The sequence below is a fragment of the Hippichthys cyanospilos genome, chromosome 11 (genome assembly GCF_059441005.1).
Source record: "Hippichthys cyanospilos isolate Australia breed blue-spotted pipefish chromosome 11, RoL_Hcya_1.0, whole genome shotgun sequence".
Taxonomy (NCBI): Eukaryota; Metazoa; Chordata; class Actinopteri; order Syngnathiformes; family Syngnathidae; genus Hippichthys; species Hippichthys cyanospilos.
The window spans coordinates 15,561,313-15,579,156 of NC_142379.1; the positions used below are offsets into that span (position 1 = coordinate 15,561,313).

At 41.2% G+C, this 17,844-nt stretch overlaps 1 protein-coding gene across 1 annotated transcript; it reads right to left on the bottom strand.

Moving 5' to 3' along the window:
* Nucleotides 1-503: 503 nt before the first annotated feature.
* Nucleotides 504-17,501, bottom strand: ypel2b (yippee-like 2b). Its single transcript, XM_088427119.1, has 5 exons — nucleotides 17,289-17,501; nucleotides 9,337-9,568; nucleotides 8,279-8,322; nucleotides 7,752-7,860; nucleotides 504-2,732 (listed from the first exon to the last, which is right to left on the bottom strand). Exons 2-5 carry the CDS (start codon nucleotides 9,451-9,453, stop codon nucleotides 2,643-2,645), a joined length of 360 nt encoding a protein of 119 aa, XP_088283245.1. The 5' UTR covers nucleotides 9,454-9,568; nucleotides 17,289-17,501; the 3' UTR covers nucleotides 504-2,642.
* Between the last annotated feature and the right edge of the window lie 343 nt (nucleotides 17,502-17,844).

The window sequence follows — 17,844 nt, forward strand, 5'->3', positions numbered from 1 at the left end:
CCCTGGTAAGGTGTTTTAGGCTCGTCCCACCGGAAGGAGAGCCCGGGGACGACCCAGGACATGCCGGAGATACTATGTCTCTCGACTGGCCTGGCAACGCCTGTGTAGCCCCCTGGAGTAGCTGGACGAAGTGGCTGGGGAGAAGGAGGTATGGCCTTCCCTGCTGAAGTTGCTGCCTCCGCAACCTGACCTGCAAAAAATGGATTCTGAACCGCTCCAGATGATGCACTGGAAGTGGCACAATTGAGTGTTGTTTCCCCCGCTATAATTTTTAGGCATATTATTGGTATTAAGATTTGGGGTGTCAGATTAACGGAATAATTGTGATCAATAAACAAGTAAAAAACATTAAGTACAATATGTAATAAAGGGCTTGGAGATTTATAAAATGCTAAATTTAGTTTAACTATTTCATCTAAGAGGAGAAAATACTTGGACAACTGATAAACATTCACTAAAACTCAATTGAACGCTCAATTACACTAGCATGAGAAAAAACAGAGTTGTTCATAGAGATATCAAGGTGCATTTTATTAGATGATGATCCAATAACATGAAGTCAACATCAGCATCCCTCTTTACAAAAGACATTAAAATTGAAACATTTTGGGTAAAAAATTCATTTTGTACAGCCAACCCGAGAGAAAGCCTGACATGACCCAAATCAAATTCATTCATCATCGTGGGGTTCGTTGATAAAACATGACACATTGACAGTATTTACATTCTGTAACACAGAGGTTGACATGAATGGTATTCCTCGTAAATACAATAGATTCATATATTAAGATCTGTTGTTTACAAAATAAAAGACGCAAAATACATATGACAGACAAGTATTATCCACAGCCTTGGCTTTCAGCTATTCACACCCTCGTTTTGCACAACTTTCCCCAAGCAAAATAGGAATCCTTTGCTTGGTCAGCTTCTTGTTGTGGGTGCTTTCTTTGGTTGTGATGGGTTTTAATATGACCTTATACTGCCGCTATCTGGAGAGCTTGGAACAAGTATCAACAAAAGAGACTATCACAGAGACAAAAGATGAGACATTCCTACTGCCCTACATCTGGATTGTATTTACGTCTGTATGTTTTCGACGTGATGCAGATGGATCAGAAACGGTGCCACCGGCAGTAATTCTCTCAGCTGGGAAGAAGCTGGGACTCAAAGCCAACAGGCACTTTAGCTCATGCATACTGTATATTTGTGGTGCGTTCCATAAGATGGAAGGTCTAATGGCTATTCTTGCTTGAAAAAGCACAGTTCCATCAGAGGAGCTGTAGAACCCCTTTTGCACATGGAGTGGCTAGTATGAGCGACAGCCGCAAACTGAAAAAAAATCAATCTTGGGGCCATATGAAGAAAAGCACATGGGTCCTAGAAAAAAAACTGCTTCATGTAGACAAGGCGTGTTCATTGTGGAGTGTTAGGACCACTTCAATTTGATAGCCGTTCAACAGAAATCTATATAGAGCAAATGTAAATGTCACCAACCGGAGTGTGAGAACAAAAAAGGACAGTGTAATTTTAAAACCATAGTTGGATATTCTGTCACAACATAGCGATCAACGCCCTGGGGGTTTATAGCAGGTACATGTGAGTGTGAGGCAGATGAACACAAAGTCATTTTCACTAAAGTCAGTCCAGATCAAGGAAGTCATTTCCTCTACAGGCAGATTGCACAGACACAGCACACGACTAGCTTTTTAGCATCCGCTTCAACGTGATCATGTAAATGATGATAAACATGATAAACCCACGAAATGCGTCGTACTCAGGCCATTTTCCAAAAACGTGGGTCACAGTTTCTGATCGCTCGCTATCCAATTGAAGCGGTCTTATCTTTTGAGGCTAGTACAAGAGGATTTTGGGGACCACCTGAGACCTTTTCTGTGCTTGCGCAAAGCTCCGCAGGTCACTTTACAGGGGTTTCAAAGCAAACAGCAAGGTTTTAAGAAAAGCCGATGACGGTCAAGCTAGATGTCTTTCAAAGTGGCCGCCCTGAGCTGGACCAGTTCCCAGCCAGAAGCCGTCGAAGCTCCCGGATTACTGGAACGCGATCTTTCCCTCGCCCCCCTTCGTGTTTAGCGACTGACCCGCTGCGCGTCAATCCCCCCCGCTCCCGCCCGCTGCGCTCGGGCGTTCGTGCCAAGCCTCATCACTGGCCCAGCTGGCACCCCCCCAATCATGTCGATTTGCTATAATCATCTTAGGTCATCGCTAGCTACGGGGTGAGGGGTGGCACAGAACAGCCAAGTGAGGCCGACTGCTGGATGCGTCTCCTACCAGCCGCTTTTGAACACTACCACATGCGCCAGTGGTGTGCAAACGTTGTAAAGATACGGAATCGGGTTTCAGTAAGAAAAGGAGACGTCTTGTCTCATCTGCAGTCATAGGCCATCTGCCACAGCTCCCAGCTTGGATGTCAGCGACCTGACGCGTGTCACGTGTGAGTGTCGGTGTGTGCAAGAGGCGTCGTAGGGGAGGAATGGGCAGGGACTTACAGAGGTTAATGGTAAATCAGCCAAACCAAAGTCAAACACTCACCCACTACAACCCCCTAACACCCTCCCCGCCCTCCCCATCCATTCACCCAACCCTCTCCCCTTCCGCTGCGCTTGTGTCCTGGCGGGCTCGTCGGCTCAGTCCCAGCCGTTGTCCTTGATCATGTGGGCCAGCTCGATGATGAACTTGCCCTCTTTATACTTCTGACTGCTCTCAAAGGCATGTTCCTAGAGGGTGCGGCAGAGGACAGGACAGGAGAGCTGACATTACTTTCACATCAGGCTCAAATAATACAATACCTTGTACCTATACCGATAGTAGTTGCTCACAGCAGTGTGTCACAGGGGAAAAGCTTGACTAGTCTTTCTACTGCGCGCGCTGGTCCCGACTCCGAATGCGTAACAAAACTACGTTGCTCGAAAAGTACATCCAATCACCCATTCAGGGCATTAAGAAACTAATTAATTACGCTGACATTTACATCAACAGTGTTTACCGGTGGCTCAGGCTCCATAATAGTTGCATCTAGCAAACATTTTCTGAGTGCTCCATATAGATTTTTATCGGCATATGCATAGTAATACCACAGAATGAAATTCTTATTCTGTTCACTTCCCAGCAGACTACATTCCATAATAGAGCAAATACTAAGGTAGGCGATAAAACAAAAAAAAAACAAAAAAACAGTAATAGAGCAATAAGGGCAGTAATAATGGACCACTAATAAATGAATAGACTTACATCAGTGTTTCTCAACGATATTTTGACACAGAATAATTTGACACAATTCCTAACATGCCAAAATATACATACTACTTCACAATATTTTTAAGACAATATCTAATTTTCCATTACTTAAGCACTTGGAAGTATGCTGTGAATTGCAATGTATCATTAATCCCAGTGTTTATTTTAAACTACCCAATCCCAGTGTTTATTTAAGAGTAAAACATATTTTTAAATAAACTAAAAAAAAAGTCTTTGGAACAGGTCTTTTTGGTGAATGGTCCCATGGAGGTTAATCATAAGATGGTTACAAGCCAACAAATGAGAATACGGAACCTAAATTCTAACGGGCTTGGATGCTTCATAGCTCTGCAGGGTTGAACTTTACGACAGAGGACTTACTGAGCTGTCAACATTTATTTCTATGGTTAGATGTAGGGCAAATTAACTCCATGTCTCCTCTATTTATGTCTATGCAGGCCTTTATGCAGTTCTGATTTTGGAACATGGAGCTCCCAAAGTAACTTAAGAAACTATGCACTTAAATTTATATCAAGACATGTTTCAATGTACGGTAAATTTGTCCCCTATTTATTTTGTATTCCAACATGTCTTTAAAAAGGGGGATGTATACAATGGCATTTTGTATACAAGACTGTACATCGATAACTGCATTAGATTTCCTATGTTTGAATGGTTTAAGAGTTTGGTGATAGTTGTTAACGGTCTTGAAATGATGTCAGTCAACCACAGCATTGCAATTGGTGAACACGGTGTGTCAGTAGCCTTGAATACTCACGCAACCTTAAACATTGCAGCTAAAACAGGACTGTTTATGCGCTGAAAAGTTGGCATTACGCAGGGGGAACCTCAAAATTCAATACTTTCATTAGACTACTAGGGAAGGTTAGAATTTTATTTTGGTACAGTGAAGCTCCATCAAGCTGGAATTGCTAAAAATGCCCTGAACTGGTTCCTAGAGTGGAAGTGCAAGCATAAAATTGTCCAAAAATGTCTTCTAGGATGAATATTTCAGAGTAATTAATGTGATAAAATGACACATGATTGATTAACTAATTAGATGATATGTCCTTATTCTTTATTTCTATATTGTGTAAATGTACAACTACATCTTAATATATCAGAATGTGGCAAAGTTGATCAAATTGATAAGTAGATTCATAAAAATGAAACATGAATATTTCACATCAATTCTCAACAGGGCGTGTTTTTCTCCACATTCCATCCCTCCCACATTGCAGAAACATGCATGACAGGTGTTTTGGACACTCCAAGATGCCAGTAATCAATGAATCAATACAGCTATGAATATAAATTATAATAATTGTCCTGCTTTGTTGATGAATCCACTGTGAATAAAGCTTATGTGGTTTTGGGCTCCTGTGTTAGTCACTACAGTAAGGGAGGTTTTGGAGAACTAAGCTAATACTGTATTGCTAATATTGCATTCTACTGACTTGAGGAGCCGAGGTGACTCAACGGGCATAGCTTAGCTCACTGGTTGTGCTCTGTGCTTCTAACCCAATAGAACTGCAGAAATCCCAATACCTCAAGAGGAGGAAGAAATGATGTGGGAATCAGACTTATGAAAATCTTTGTGTTTCACTTTTTGAATAGTCCCCAATATTCAGATTTTTCTATATTACAGATTTCTTCATTTTGTCACAAAGCAAAATCGGAGCATGTCTTAAGTCTGACCAGTGAATATGATCACCTGAGGCGCGATAAGTGCTTCTTTTTAATTAGTCCTCATTTTCATCCAGAGTAATGTCACAAATTCTTACTGCGTTTCAAGATGGTATTCATGTAGCAACAAGCTAAAACTAAAAAAAACAACAACAAAAAAACAGTATTTTGGCAATGTATATGGGGATATATCTGTACTGTATTTGTGAAACTTTATTTACTTTGTTCTCCTTGCATCCTGTACAATAATGATACAGAAATGTACTGTATTTCTACATGGAGTCCGTGGACCGTGTTTTGTCTTTTGACTGTGTGGCTTTGAAGTGACATGATCAAATTTCTGGTCTATAAGGGCAGTGGGTCAAGGCCTCGCTACAGAACTTTGATGACAGCAGAAAAGCAACACAGCTGCAACTGATATGTATGTCATACCCCTGATCCCCCAATTAAGTAGTATTACATGTGTGTGTACGCGTGCGCACACCATGTGGTCTCCACCTTGTGGGGTCGGGACGCAAATAGAACCTGGGCTGAAAAAAAATAACCACCCGTAAGGTTGACATAGAAAAATGTTTATCCTGGGAATGTTTACAGTTGGAGATGAAGCCCAGACAGGTAGTCAATGGAGCCCTCTCAAGCACTGAACAAAAAGGATATTGTGTGCTTGTGTGGGTCCACCACCAAGGAATATGCTCACGTGCCTTACAGTGTAAATTCTCACCTCCATGCTGACAGGGTTCACTTCTTGCAACTGCACTCAATCAGCTCTACTGAGCTATGAGGGAAGGTAACATGTGTGCAGCCTATTAAATTCCCTTGACATGGGACCTAAAATACCACCCACACTAAATACATACTGCAGGCGTACTTTACTACAGCTAGATCGTAGCTCCGATTTACATAACACGCTCACAAGATGTCTCACGTGATTGAGTCCGCATGAAAGAAATGAGAATTTCAGAAAATTTGTAATATAACTTCCAATTTAAGTTTTCTGGTTTTCAAAGTATTTTATTTTTACTGAACAGATGGCAGGAAATGTAACAATCTAGCATGCAAATGTAAACATAAACAGGAGAGTCACTTTTGCTACAGGCTTATTTTTCGGCTGCAGCTGGGAAAACCTACCAAAATGCATGCAGCTTGTGTTTGGCAATGTTTACAAACTTGTTTTTGCCTTACTTGGCCATATTTTAAAATCCTTTTCCTCAACTGAAAAACCAAACTATATAGATAATATACTGTATATCGCACAGGTGATCTGAAAGTAATAAGTACATCCTGTATTTCTCCTGTAAAGCTGCTTCTCTTGAGTATTTTGGCAATCATATATATATATATATATATACTGTATATATTTTTTTTTTTTTAGGTGAAAGAGAAATGTAAATGCAGAAGACCAAATAATATCTTTCCACTTAGTTATGAAAGACCATTTTTTAATAATCAACTATTTTTTTTTAACTTAAACTGAGATTTTAGAAAATTCTCCTATAAATTTTCGTCATGTCAGACCCACAGGACACACATTAGGTGAGCCTGGTAGTTTAAAAAGTGGTCAGTAAGAACAGCAATCATGTCAGGATGTCAGCATCAAAGTGTGCATTTACTTAAATAAACTACCCCTGAAAAGTAACCCGGCTGCTCTCGAGGGCACTCGCGCAGCTATAGCTAGCGGCTAATTTATACCAGACACTGTGCTAAACGCTGGCTACAGGTGCCATACAGTCAAATGTCAGTATAATTATATTGCTTTTTATTTTAGCGCTCCAATCTAAAACGAATGCATTTAACAAATATAAACAAGTGCAAAGTGTGTGTGTGCTCATGCACAACTTAAACTTGTTTACTTTAAGGAAAACACACTGCGACTATCAGTCCTTCAGTGTTGGTTGTGCTAACTGTTACGTGCTATCCCAACCTCCAGGTGCAATTTACGAATCCAAATACTACCACGAGTCTTGACTGAGGAAGCAACACTGTCCAGGTACAGATGGATCACAAGGAACATAAATACACAGCAAAATAAAAATAATAAAACAAAAGACAGAGACGAAACTGTCATATCGTTTTGGACGATGAGGATTTAAAAGGATTTCTCAGATTTGATTTGTAAACCGCATTTTGTGTCGTTTTATTCGTCAACAATATGGCACTACATGATGTGACTTCCATTACCATCACGTGACCAGCATTTCCGTTGCGGCTGACCTCATTTTCTTCACGTGATAAAAGCTCGGTGAAGAAAAGCAGTCGTCAATTTGAGAAAGCGATGCTAAATGTAGTCTCAGTATTAATCACCAACAATGTGCTAATAAATATTTAATTCTTATCGTGACGGGACCCACATTGCCATTGCGTGATTGTCTCATCTCCGTCACGTGATTAGGATTCATTGATGAGGGTATTTTGTCATAATTTTCATTGACAACAGCCACACCAGTCTTCAAAAAGAACGAGCACGAGCTAAGTAGTGCTCTAGAGTTTTGGGGCATTGATTAATTCATCTGTAATTACAAAAATGAGTTGACTAGAAAAAAAAAACAAATATTTTGTTACAGCAACACTGTCTCTTTAAGGCAACCAATGTGTTCACGTGAAATGTCACTGATTCTCAAACTGTCAAAGAGTACCCCCAAAGATAAATAAAGAGGCCTATAACTGAATTCTGCCTTCAGCTTCACTGAATCCGAATGAGGAGGTGGTCCAAATATAATATGGGTTGCAAACAAAATTAGGACGTGACTGTTAATCATCTAGCAACCTTTGAGGCTGTTTGCGCGCACTACTGAAAATCAGCCAAGGGCACTCACATATTTCCAGCCCAGGGTGGTCTTGCAGTTCTCACAGTAGATATCTGCGACAGCGTGCAGGCCTGTGAGCAGAACTCGCTCCTCTGCAGGACCACACCCCACGTTCACCCTGCAAGAACAAGAATGGGTAAAGCGAGAGAAAGAGAGACAGACAGGAGCGAGTTTAACTTGCTCCGTTTCATATAGAGTGTAATGTGCTCAGAGTGAGTGAGTCACTGAATCCCACCCACTCGCCTCAGAGCGGAGAACTGGGCTGCCGAGCATTGACTTGAAGAGCCTTATTTTCTGACTAAATTCATCTGATAATGATGGCCCCTGGAGGCATCTGTCTACACCGCAGCCTCAAAACAAAAACAATGTGCCAACCTGGTAGAACAATATGCATCGCAAACTTCCTTAAATAACAGCGCGTGGAAAATTGCTTGTCTCCTGAGGGTAGCGTGCATAAGAGCTGATTTCCGACATAGCCGAAGTTAAGCCAATTGAAAACAGATGGAGGGAACAAAGAACAAAAGATGGACACTCACACTGAGTTGAACAGGTAGGCTCTGCCCTGGCTGCCCTGGAACGACTGCAGAATCAAGAAGAGAGCAAGATGAGGAGGCTGCGACACACATGCACCCTTTAATATTGCTGGAAATGGCCTCTCACATAAGGTAGTAATGAAAACAACCAAAGCTGTGCAGTTCCAGGTCATTTATCTGCTGCAACAATAAGTCTGTGTGTTAGGTGAGTGCTGTAAGTCAGCAACATGAAATACAGTAGAGCATAGGTCCCCATCTGCCGGTCCGTGAATCAACTGGTATCAGGCCGCATGAGCCACACCTGAAATAATGAAGTTTTGGAACTTTTTTAGTTTATCCTATAACAGTTCAGTTTGATCTTAGTTTTTGGCGTCGCCTCTGGCCACTTTTGGTATTACATTTTGGAGGGAGGAAGGACCGTGTGGCTTGAATTGAGAGCAGTCACTGTCGGTGACGCACACGTCGGTTCTGTCTCTGTGAAATCTAGCCCACGAGTGTCTGTACGTTGTGATTTATGATACGATGCCCAAAATTAGTCTGTTAATTCAACAATTTATGATGTGGATAACATGCTAGCTAATGTTAAGTTCTTGTCTTCATCATTTTATATAGTGCTGCCTTGTATGCGTTTAGCTCGTTAGCATTTTCTTTGTGCTAGGTATTTTCCATTGATATATGTGAACATATGCAAAGGTTTTGCACTGATGAGTACTTATATGCATCTGATTTTTTCTATTGAAATGAATAACATTGGTAATTCAGTTATGTGATTGATTTAATCAATTTAATTGAACATTTTGAGGCAGCAGCCTCAAAAGCATTTTCGAGCAGAGAGTACCAAGCATACAAAAGGCCAATCTGCTTGCAGAATTCCACGTTGCAAAACGATAGTTGTTTTAAATGCTCGTAAAAGTGAAGCCACGTGAGCTGGAAACTATTAAAGCACATCTGTAACTGTGGTTCTTTTCCGTATTGGGCGTAATGCCATTTAAATGCAATCCAGGTGCAACTGCTGCTGTAAATTGAGGCATACAATGCTGTGAAGTTCCGCCGCCGGTTACCTTGGAGATGAGCTCGTCATGGTTGGCTAGGTGGGCCCGGCAGTGGATACAGCTGTACGTCCGGTGGCAGCTCGGCAGGTAGGCCTGGAAGGTCTTGGAGCGCGTCATTCTGACCATGGGCGGGGTTGGCGGGCGGTGCAAGAAGGGACTGCCGGCCCAGGTCGGCTCACAAGGGAAGCACCGCAACACACAGGTGAGGGCCGTGGTGGGCGGTGGGTCGGGAGGCAAACACCTAAAAGCACGGAGGAATGAAAGACGTGACGCTTCCATGGTTGCACAACAGCTTCTTCCTGCCACTGATGTTGTAAACTTAACCGCAAGTGTGAAACTATTGTTACATATGCAGCTTGAAACATTTGCCATTTCATTTGAGCCTAAAGACAAAGCATCAACTTTTAGATGTAGATATGATTTTTTTTTTTTGTTTATCATTGAAAACAATGTGTCGTCATTTGCAAATACCTCTAGTGTATTTCAACAGTGAAGAACACCTATTGAGTGTTTCAGGACAAGAACACATAATGTTGCACCTATACTGCATTCATTTTTTTTGTTCAAGTTTTAAATATAAAAGTGATCCTTCCAGCCATTCATCTTTTTTGTGAACCGCTTATCTTTATTGGGTGAACTGGAGCCTATCCCGGCTGTCTTTTGGGTGGGCGGAGTATAACCTGAACTGGTCGCCAGCCAATCGCAGGGCACACGAAGACGAGCAACTAATCACTTTAACAATCAGAGATGAGAACAACCATGCATGTTTATAGAATGTGTCAGAAACCCACGCGGGCACACACGCGGGAGAACATGCAAACTCTACAGAAAGGCCCGAGTCGGAAGCAAACCTGAGACATCTGAAGTGTGAGGTGGACATGCTAATCAGCCTTCCACCTTGCCACCTAATGATTAAATGATAGCGTAAAAAATACACAAAGACTAATTATTACTGTGATATCCTTCTGATTTTTAAATGATAGGTGCAACTATGTCATGTACTACACCCACATCTACAATGCCAACAAAAAGTATTCAAATATTTTTTTAATTGAAATCAAACAGACGAGCAGTTGGCAAAACCACAAGTAAACTTTATTTGTACCCTATGTTTTAAAGTGGCAGCAACTCTTGGAGGCTCAGGCCATTTCCAGACCTCCTCCCGAGCAGCTGCTTTGGGGTGTTTGCTCACAGTTGCAGGCACGCTTCCCATTTACCAACCAACATAAGTGGGAAAGCTAGCTCGCACAGAAGTCGAGCACGAGGCCGCGGAGTTAATCTGCTTAGCCTAACACAACTGTGAGCCTCATGCTGAACTCACTCCATGACACCAAATAGACCGAACCCTTCCAAATACTTGTGTTGCGGAGATTACTGAGCTTGCCTGTACCATTCCATAGGTTTGGGAGTTTATGGTATATTTTATGGTATAGTTTCATGCAAAACTACACAGTTCACTTGTGTCAAGGCTTTGATCACATATTAATCAAAAAATCTACATTATCTGCATTTTCTTGCATCTGGGTCATTTCAGGTCACTATAATAATTGTTGCTGGCCTCTCTGAGGACCTTTCCTGCTAGGTTTTTTTTTTTTTTAATGCAATGATATGCAGAATGGACACTGCTTTGCAACTCGGGGTGAGGTAAATAAAATGAAACACATCTTTGGTTGCGGACTTCCCTCAAATTATCAGAGCGTTCAATTTAGTGTCTCTAGCTCACTAAAACGTTTGTTTGTCTCTTAAATGAACGTTTCCAATTACCGTACATAACTTCAAACTCCAATTTGTGCTTACGGTGCTGCGCCAAATGTTTCATGGGTAAAAAAAAAACAAAAGATGCAAAACCCCAATTTAACTACAGCTAAATACACTAATATTGCATCTGTTTCCATCGAGTAAATGAACACGTAAGTTTAGGGTTAGGATTAGGGTCTGCCATTTAATATCTTGATTGTAATTTTAGTAAACATTCCAGTTCAGACCTTCCACGAAAAGAATGAGCATTCTGTTAGAATAAACACACAATTTAGTTCCCACAATTGAGGATCTTTTGAATGAAGCCCATTGTAAACAGGATTACATAGAAAAATCAAATGGGTTACAGCAGGGCTCTCTAAACTACGGCCCGGGGGCCATTTGCCCCCCCATGCCTTTTTTCGACGGCAAGTGGCCTATAGTAAAAACGAGATTTGAAATTGCCTGCAAGGCCAGTGAAAAAAAGAGACAAGAAAATGTAACAAAAAAAAAATAGGTGCCACTCGTACTTACAAATTCATTTATACACTGTATAGATTTTCTAAACATGCAAAGATATAATGAAAAATGATTAGGTCTGGTTGGGGATTACAAAAAACAAAAAAACCTTGAAAATTTGATAATTTGATCAACCCTGGTGTTGAGGTTTCCAGTGGCCAGACTAGAACATGCAGTCAAGCCTATCTGATATGCCAAAATTATACAAGCTTAGATAGATCATCAAAAATGGTTTTATGTTCTGTTCCCCGATATTACTTCTCATGGGGTCGCATAGCAGTCTTTGAAATTTAACGACATGCCACAAATGAGAGTCGCAATAAGCTGCACCATTTGGTGTCCCCTTCCTGTCAGTCTTTGAGGAACCATCTGGAAAAACTAATAAAGCACTGAATGGAAGGATTGCTATCAGTCCAAGAGAAGTAGAAAGAAATACCCTTTTATTGGCCTCCTGAAAAATTATTGTTTTTAAAAATTGCCAGAAGGGTATAAATGTTCCAGAAATGAAAGGAGCGGAGGATATATAAATGTAAATAAATTAGGTTGTCTGACTTGATGCCAGCTGAGTCGGATTGGGGCACAAAGGAGTGCTCGGTAAGGATGTTAGACGACCCTAAGTGTGTGTGTTCATGTATGAGTGCGTGTACATGACTGTTTGTGTGTGTATTATATAAAGTACACACATACAGCACATACACATACAGCATATCAATACACACATACAGTTTGTGTGTGTATATAGTATAGTATATAGTATGTGCACACAGTAAATAACAGCAACAAGTATTTGACCTCTAGGTATCCTTAGCTTCAATTTTAGTAGCAAATAAATGCAGCAATACGTTACATTCATTTGCATGCTTCGTCAGAAATCTGATTTGGTTGCTTTCTGAGTGCCTCCCATTGGAGCCGTTCCAGGCATGTCCAGCTGGTAGAGCACCCGAGGGTAAACGCACAATACACCACTTAATGTCTCTGACTCCCCGAGGAGGAGCTATGAAGCGTTGCTGGGGAGATGGGACACCTGGATCTGGTTCTAGTCAGGGTCTTGACATGATAACCTGATTACGGTTTTCCAATGTCATAGCATTGCCATGGCTCACACAATAGAGGGAATCACACTAATAATTTAGATTTTCAACAAATTATGTTTCCATAGAAGAAAATGACACATGAAAGAAAATGAATAGCACTTCAACCAAAGTCCTACAGTTAATGAAAGTCCAACAGGTGACGCCACAACAGAGCCAAAAAGATTTTGATTTGAACAGGTTAGTGCTTGTAGCAAGTAAAGTAATAACTAAAAAAAAAAAAAACTGTGCTGCTCCAATTTTTAGCAGTTATCAGGTGTCTTAATGAAAGGCTGCACACTAAACATCCGCTCTTTACCTTAGTTGAAATCACTCAGTTCGTCGTGGCGGTTCGGTCTCATCAAAGTCAGCCACTACTGTACAATGCGCAGTAGTGGTGAAATACATACTCGAGTAATTAGGGTACACGGATCAAAAAAATAGCTCAAGGCATTTTTTTGTGTGAAATCACAGCATATATTGATGCGCTGCATTACAGTAAATCAGGCCATGAATGCGACAAGAAGGCCAAATTCAAAAAAAAACTTTACAAAATGGGGACAAATGCTTTGGTGAATTCCTGGCAGCAGGTCACGGCGTAACAACTATACTCGTCTTTCTACTGCAAGTGCTGGTGCCGAAATCTGAAATCACGTTCAATTGCAAATTCAGAGCTCTAAAAATCAATTTTACAACGCATGCATTGATATACAGCACCATTATAGCTGCGTCTAGCATGAATACGACACTAACTAGCAGGTGATGGACCTAAATGACTGCACACACTTTGATGCTGACAGCATGACACTGCTGCCGTTCCTACTGATCGCATTTTAACAAACATGCCGTTTCAAAAGTGCTTTTCCGGCCAGCAAATTCATCTCATTGACCAAAATTTATGGGGAAGAAAAATTGGGAGGATGAGGAGGAGGAAAGTAGTGTGCTGCTAAGCAAAGTGTAGTTTTTTTGTTAGTTTTTAAATCCAAATAGACGATATTCAATTCTGATTTTCTGTAGCATATCTGAAGATCAAACATACTTAACTTGAAGGTTAAATACGCTGTATAGCTTTTGTTATGATAATGACCAAGAGCAGAGAAAAGATGTTGTGGCTAGCCAAGGGGCTACTTGTTTTTACAGTCTGAAGGGAAAAGCAAGCCCTCCAAAGATGAAATTAAAACATGATAAGCAAGTCCTCCAAAGATGAAATTAAAACATGATTTTTATTTCCACCAGTGAAGGAAGCACTTAATCACTAGCCTAATGAATTAGTGGTGTCAACACATTGTCAAACACAAATACAACTACATATTTCCACATTGTCAACTTTTCCAAGAACTCAAAAATGTATCAGTTAGCAAAGCTAATGCCGATGATTCTGTTGGAGAATGGAGATTGGTGCTAACACTGCATCTGTTTACCTTTTAGATAAAGTACCTCCCTTTTGGGGTGTGTGGTTTTATGGGGAAAGACACTCAGTGTGGGGGTGCCATTATTTATATTAGACACACTGCTACTCGTGCTGCAGCTAATAAATATTTTGGTAAACAGTTATCCTACTGACAATTCTATGAAATCATTAAGTACAGTATTTGGATATTTAAACATGTTTTTGCTTGCTTATAGGACATAAAACAACACATAACGAATTTCCACTTCGTAATGGAAGACCAATGAATTTTCACTTTAAGATCATCAACAATCTTTAGTTAAACCGTGCTTAGTAGCAGTTAGTAGTGAGATTTTAGGCAAATTTCTCCCAATAGATTTTGGTCTCTGAAACAAAGTGACATCAGTGACTTAGTTACACAAAAATAAATGGGTACCCGAGGCAGGCAAAAATGCCTCGGGCATTTTTTTTTTAAACCGCTGTGCTCAAATTATTCTGGGAGTTATTTCACCTGCTACATCAGAAATCCACAAATTTCAAAATATCTTGCCAGTAGACATTTTTCAGAAAAAGGCAGCTAAACAAAAATTGACTAAGCTGTTCAATTTCACGCAAGACGGTTTGACACGATAGGGCAGAAGTGTTATGAAGACAGACTTCACGAAATGACTGCTAGAGAGACAACGGCCGATGTAATCAAAGATGACATGTCAGAAGCTATGACTGCTGCCAAACATAGAACCTCAGTGTGTGATATTAGTGTTTTTCCATCTTCTGTCGTAGTCTATTTTGGTCCCCGCGTTTGTGCTCTCCTCGTCTAAAGGCCCGGCCACACAATCGCATTTGTTTTTCCTGTGCTGCCACTGTCTATTCATCAGTCCCACTGCACATCGTTTGAGGTCACCGCGCTGGCCGTTCTGGTCATTTCGGAGTGTCATCACAAAGGGCTACGTGCCATGAGTCTCACCAGCCAAAAGGGCCCTTGTATATCCCAACAAAAAAACCTTTGTTATATAACCCACTGATGCGGCCGCCGCTGCCGTTTGTGACGACGATCGGGGGCAAAGCGAGCGATGCAAGTCAGACGGGGACAGAGAGGGAAGTAGAAGTGTGCGTCTAATGCTGCGCACGAGCTGCACCCACGAGCACAAATCAGCACTCCCCCTACTTTCACCGTGTTGCCTCAATCGGTGATACCCAGGCCAGCGGCACGGAGCAGAATGAGATCACTTAGCCTCCCCGGATATCAAATACCAGCGACAAACTCTCAGTGGGATGTGTCTCAAGATTTGTGTATATTTTGGGCAATGACCAATCTATTTTCTCAGAAAGGCCAAGAAAGGTTACGATCTTGTATGTACGGCATAATTCAAACGAGAGCTAATGAGACCAGGCATGTTGTATGCTTTAGAATAAAAACAGTTAACAATGACCAGAAAATATAAGATAGGTTTCAAGATGAAGATACTGTATACTCTTGAAGGGTGGGCAGGATCATGAACACAGACTGGAGGCTTTGGAGACAAAGTTCTCGAGGACGGATTGACATAAGTGGACATATTGGTAGAAGGAGGACACTGCTCACTGATGACAAGTATACTGGTACTTGATAATGCCATAACGTCATACAGTTGTGATGAAAATGTTTTAGATGAAGTAATAATCACACCATAACTTAACTCTTAAGTCTATTTTAAAAGGACTCTGTTATGTATCAGGCTTGACTTGCCAGTCATCCATGTAATGGTGAAGCAAAGGATCTATTGATTTATTGAACCGCTGATTCAACAGTTGATTGGTCTTTGTGTACTTGGCTAGTACGCTTAATCTTTGTGATGATAAAAAATATGATACTGTAAAGGCAATCAGGTAGCCTTTGGGGAATGGTGGCCAGAGGAGGGCCAGGCCAGGTTAGGTGGCGCTCAATAAACTGTGATTGTTGGCTGGAGACTGGTGACACGGTAATAGTATTGAGTAAAAATAGACATTACTGCATTTTAGACCAAATTGGATGTGGCTGTGCACAGATAGCTGGAGCAGGAGGAGAGGATTTTGTTTTTAACATGTATACATGTGACTCTTCAATTGTTTATTCTTAATTTGTCTTAAAAGCCCATCACTGGAAATTATCATTAACTGTAAATACAGAGAGGCTGAGAGGTTTGGCATGACCCCTTTTATAGTGGTGGCCCTGTGGGGCCAAGATGAACCATGGTGAGGTAGCCCTATGAAAAGCAGCGCTGGACCGGATATTCATGTTTCATAAAATGACATGTTACAGGGATTATTGCATACTTAGCATCATTAAACTGAGTAATTGGCCCTCAATTTGAAAATGTTGACTGAGGGGTATCTTTACTTCTGTCGGCTGTCCATTAGGTAATTTAGAAGGGACGGTTAATTTATGACGTTATTATACAAGTGTTTCTTCGTCAATGAAACGATTTACGAAATTATTCATTCTTCTCATTAAATCGCGTAGCCCTTCAAAACGTTATTGGAAATGCTTGAAGCAAAACTCCCACAAAAAGGGCCTGTATGCGTCACCAAAAATTGCGTTATAGGATGAACATAACTAAACACATAAATTTATGAATTGGTGCGGTCGCTGAAAGCCTGCAGTGTGTGTGTGCGTGTTGCCTACTGTATGAATCAGGTCACAGGCAGTGGCACACTTTATCTGGGCCAGAACTTTAGCCACCACACGGAGCCCAGATGGCAGGGATGCCTGAGCTCAGCAATCCTATGCGCGCGCACACGCACGCAGGCAGACACACGTACACACTATCTTGAAAACACACTGCCATCCGACACTGACTTGAAGATCTGCAGTGACCTAGCAGGTCATGTGAGAGGGTTATAGACTAACTTGCATCGATCACGAACGGTCGATGCGAGGCAACGCTGACGACACACGACCGTGTGTACGCGCACTTTGGCGCACGAGCTCGGGACAGACGCAACAAAACAATATGTGAGGATGAAGTGGATGACGAGAAAATCTCGCTTAAAGTCCAGATAAATCAATGTACAGCAAAGGAACGATCCAATAAACAAACAATACTGTGCGTTTAGCGGGTTAGTGCCGACTGTGTTGATAAATAATCAAGCGATACTGACTTTCTGCCGACATCGACACCAGAATCATCTCCACAGAATGACAGTGATTATAAGCAATGTGTTACGAGAATTGCACTAAAGTGACAACAAGAATAACAACAACAACGCATGGCAAATAGTTTTACCTTTGTGGGGGAGAAAAGAGGACCTCCGCGTAGCCAGAAATATGTCGCACCTCCTCGTTTTCTTCGTGGCAATGCCAATTTTGAACGTTCCTTGGCGATCCTTCCTAAGCAAATACGTCGGATCGTCTTCTCGTCTCTTGAATGTGCTCTCCTGGGCCCTGGTAAGTCGTGCTCAGACGCAATGTTTTGACGCGCAACGATGCCCAACACAGTTTGCAGGAGGAAAGTAAAGAGTTTGGACACTAACAGCCGGAGCAAGATAGTTCTCTTCTCGTCACTTCCGCCTTCATTGTAAACATGGAACACACAATCCTACTGTATATATAAATATATATAATGTATATTTATAATGATACAAACATTTTTACACATTGAAAACGTTTGCAAAAGTTTCATTAAGGTTTTTCTGTAAACCTTAATGAAACTATTGCAGGAACGTTTGCAATGTGTAAAAATAGTGCGCAAAAACAATGATTTTGCGAATGTGCTGGTAGGGTAATGCTTATGTTTTCAGTGAGAAAATGAACGTATTACATTTATATCGAGCGTTCAAAAG

What these genes read in the sequence shown, in the direction of transcription:
- ypel2b (XM_088427119.1), bottom strand. Translation starts at nt 9,453, where the DNA reads ATGGTCAGAATGACGCGCTCCAAGACCTTCCAGGCCTACCTGCCGAGC. An exon ending in ATGACGAGCTCATCTCCAAG is followed by an intron (nt 8,323 to 9,336) that starts GTAACCGGCGGC and finishes TTGATTCTGCAG; the next exon opens with TCGTTCCAGGGCAGCCAGGG. An exon ending in CCACCCTGGGCTGGAAATAT is followed by an intron (nt 2,733 to 7,751) that starts GTGAGTGCCCTT and finishes CGCACCCTCTAG; the next exon opens with GAACATGCCTTTGAGAGCAG.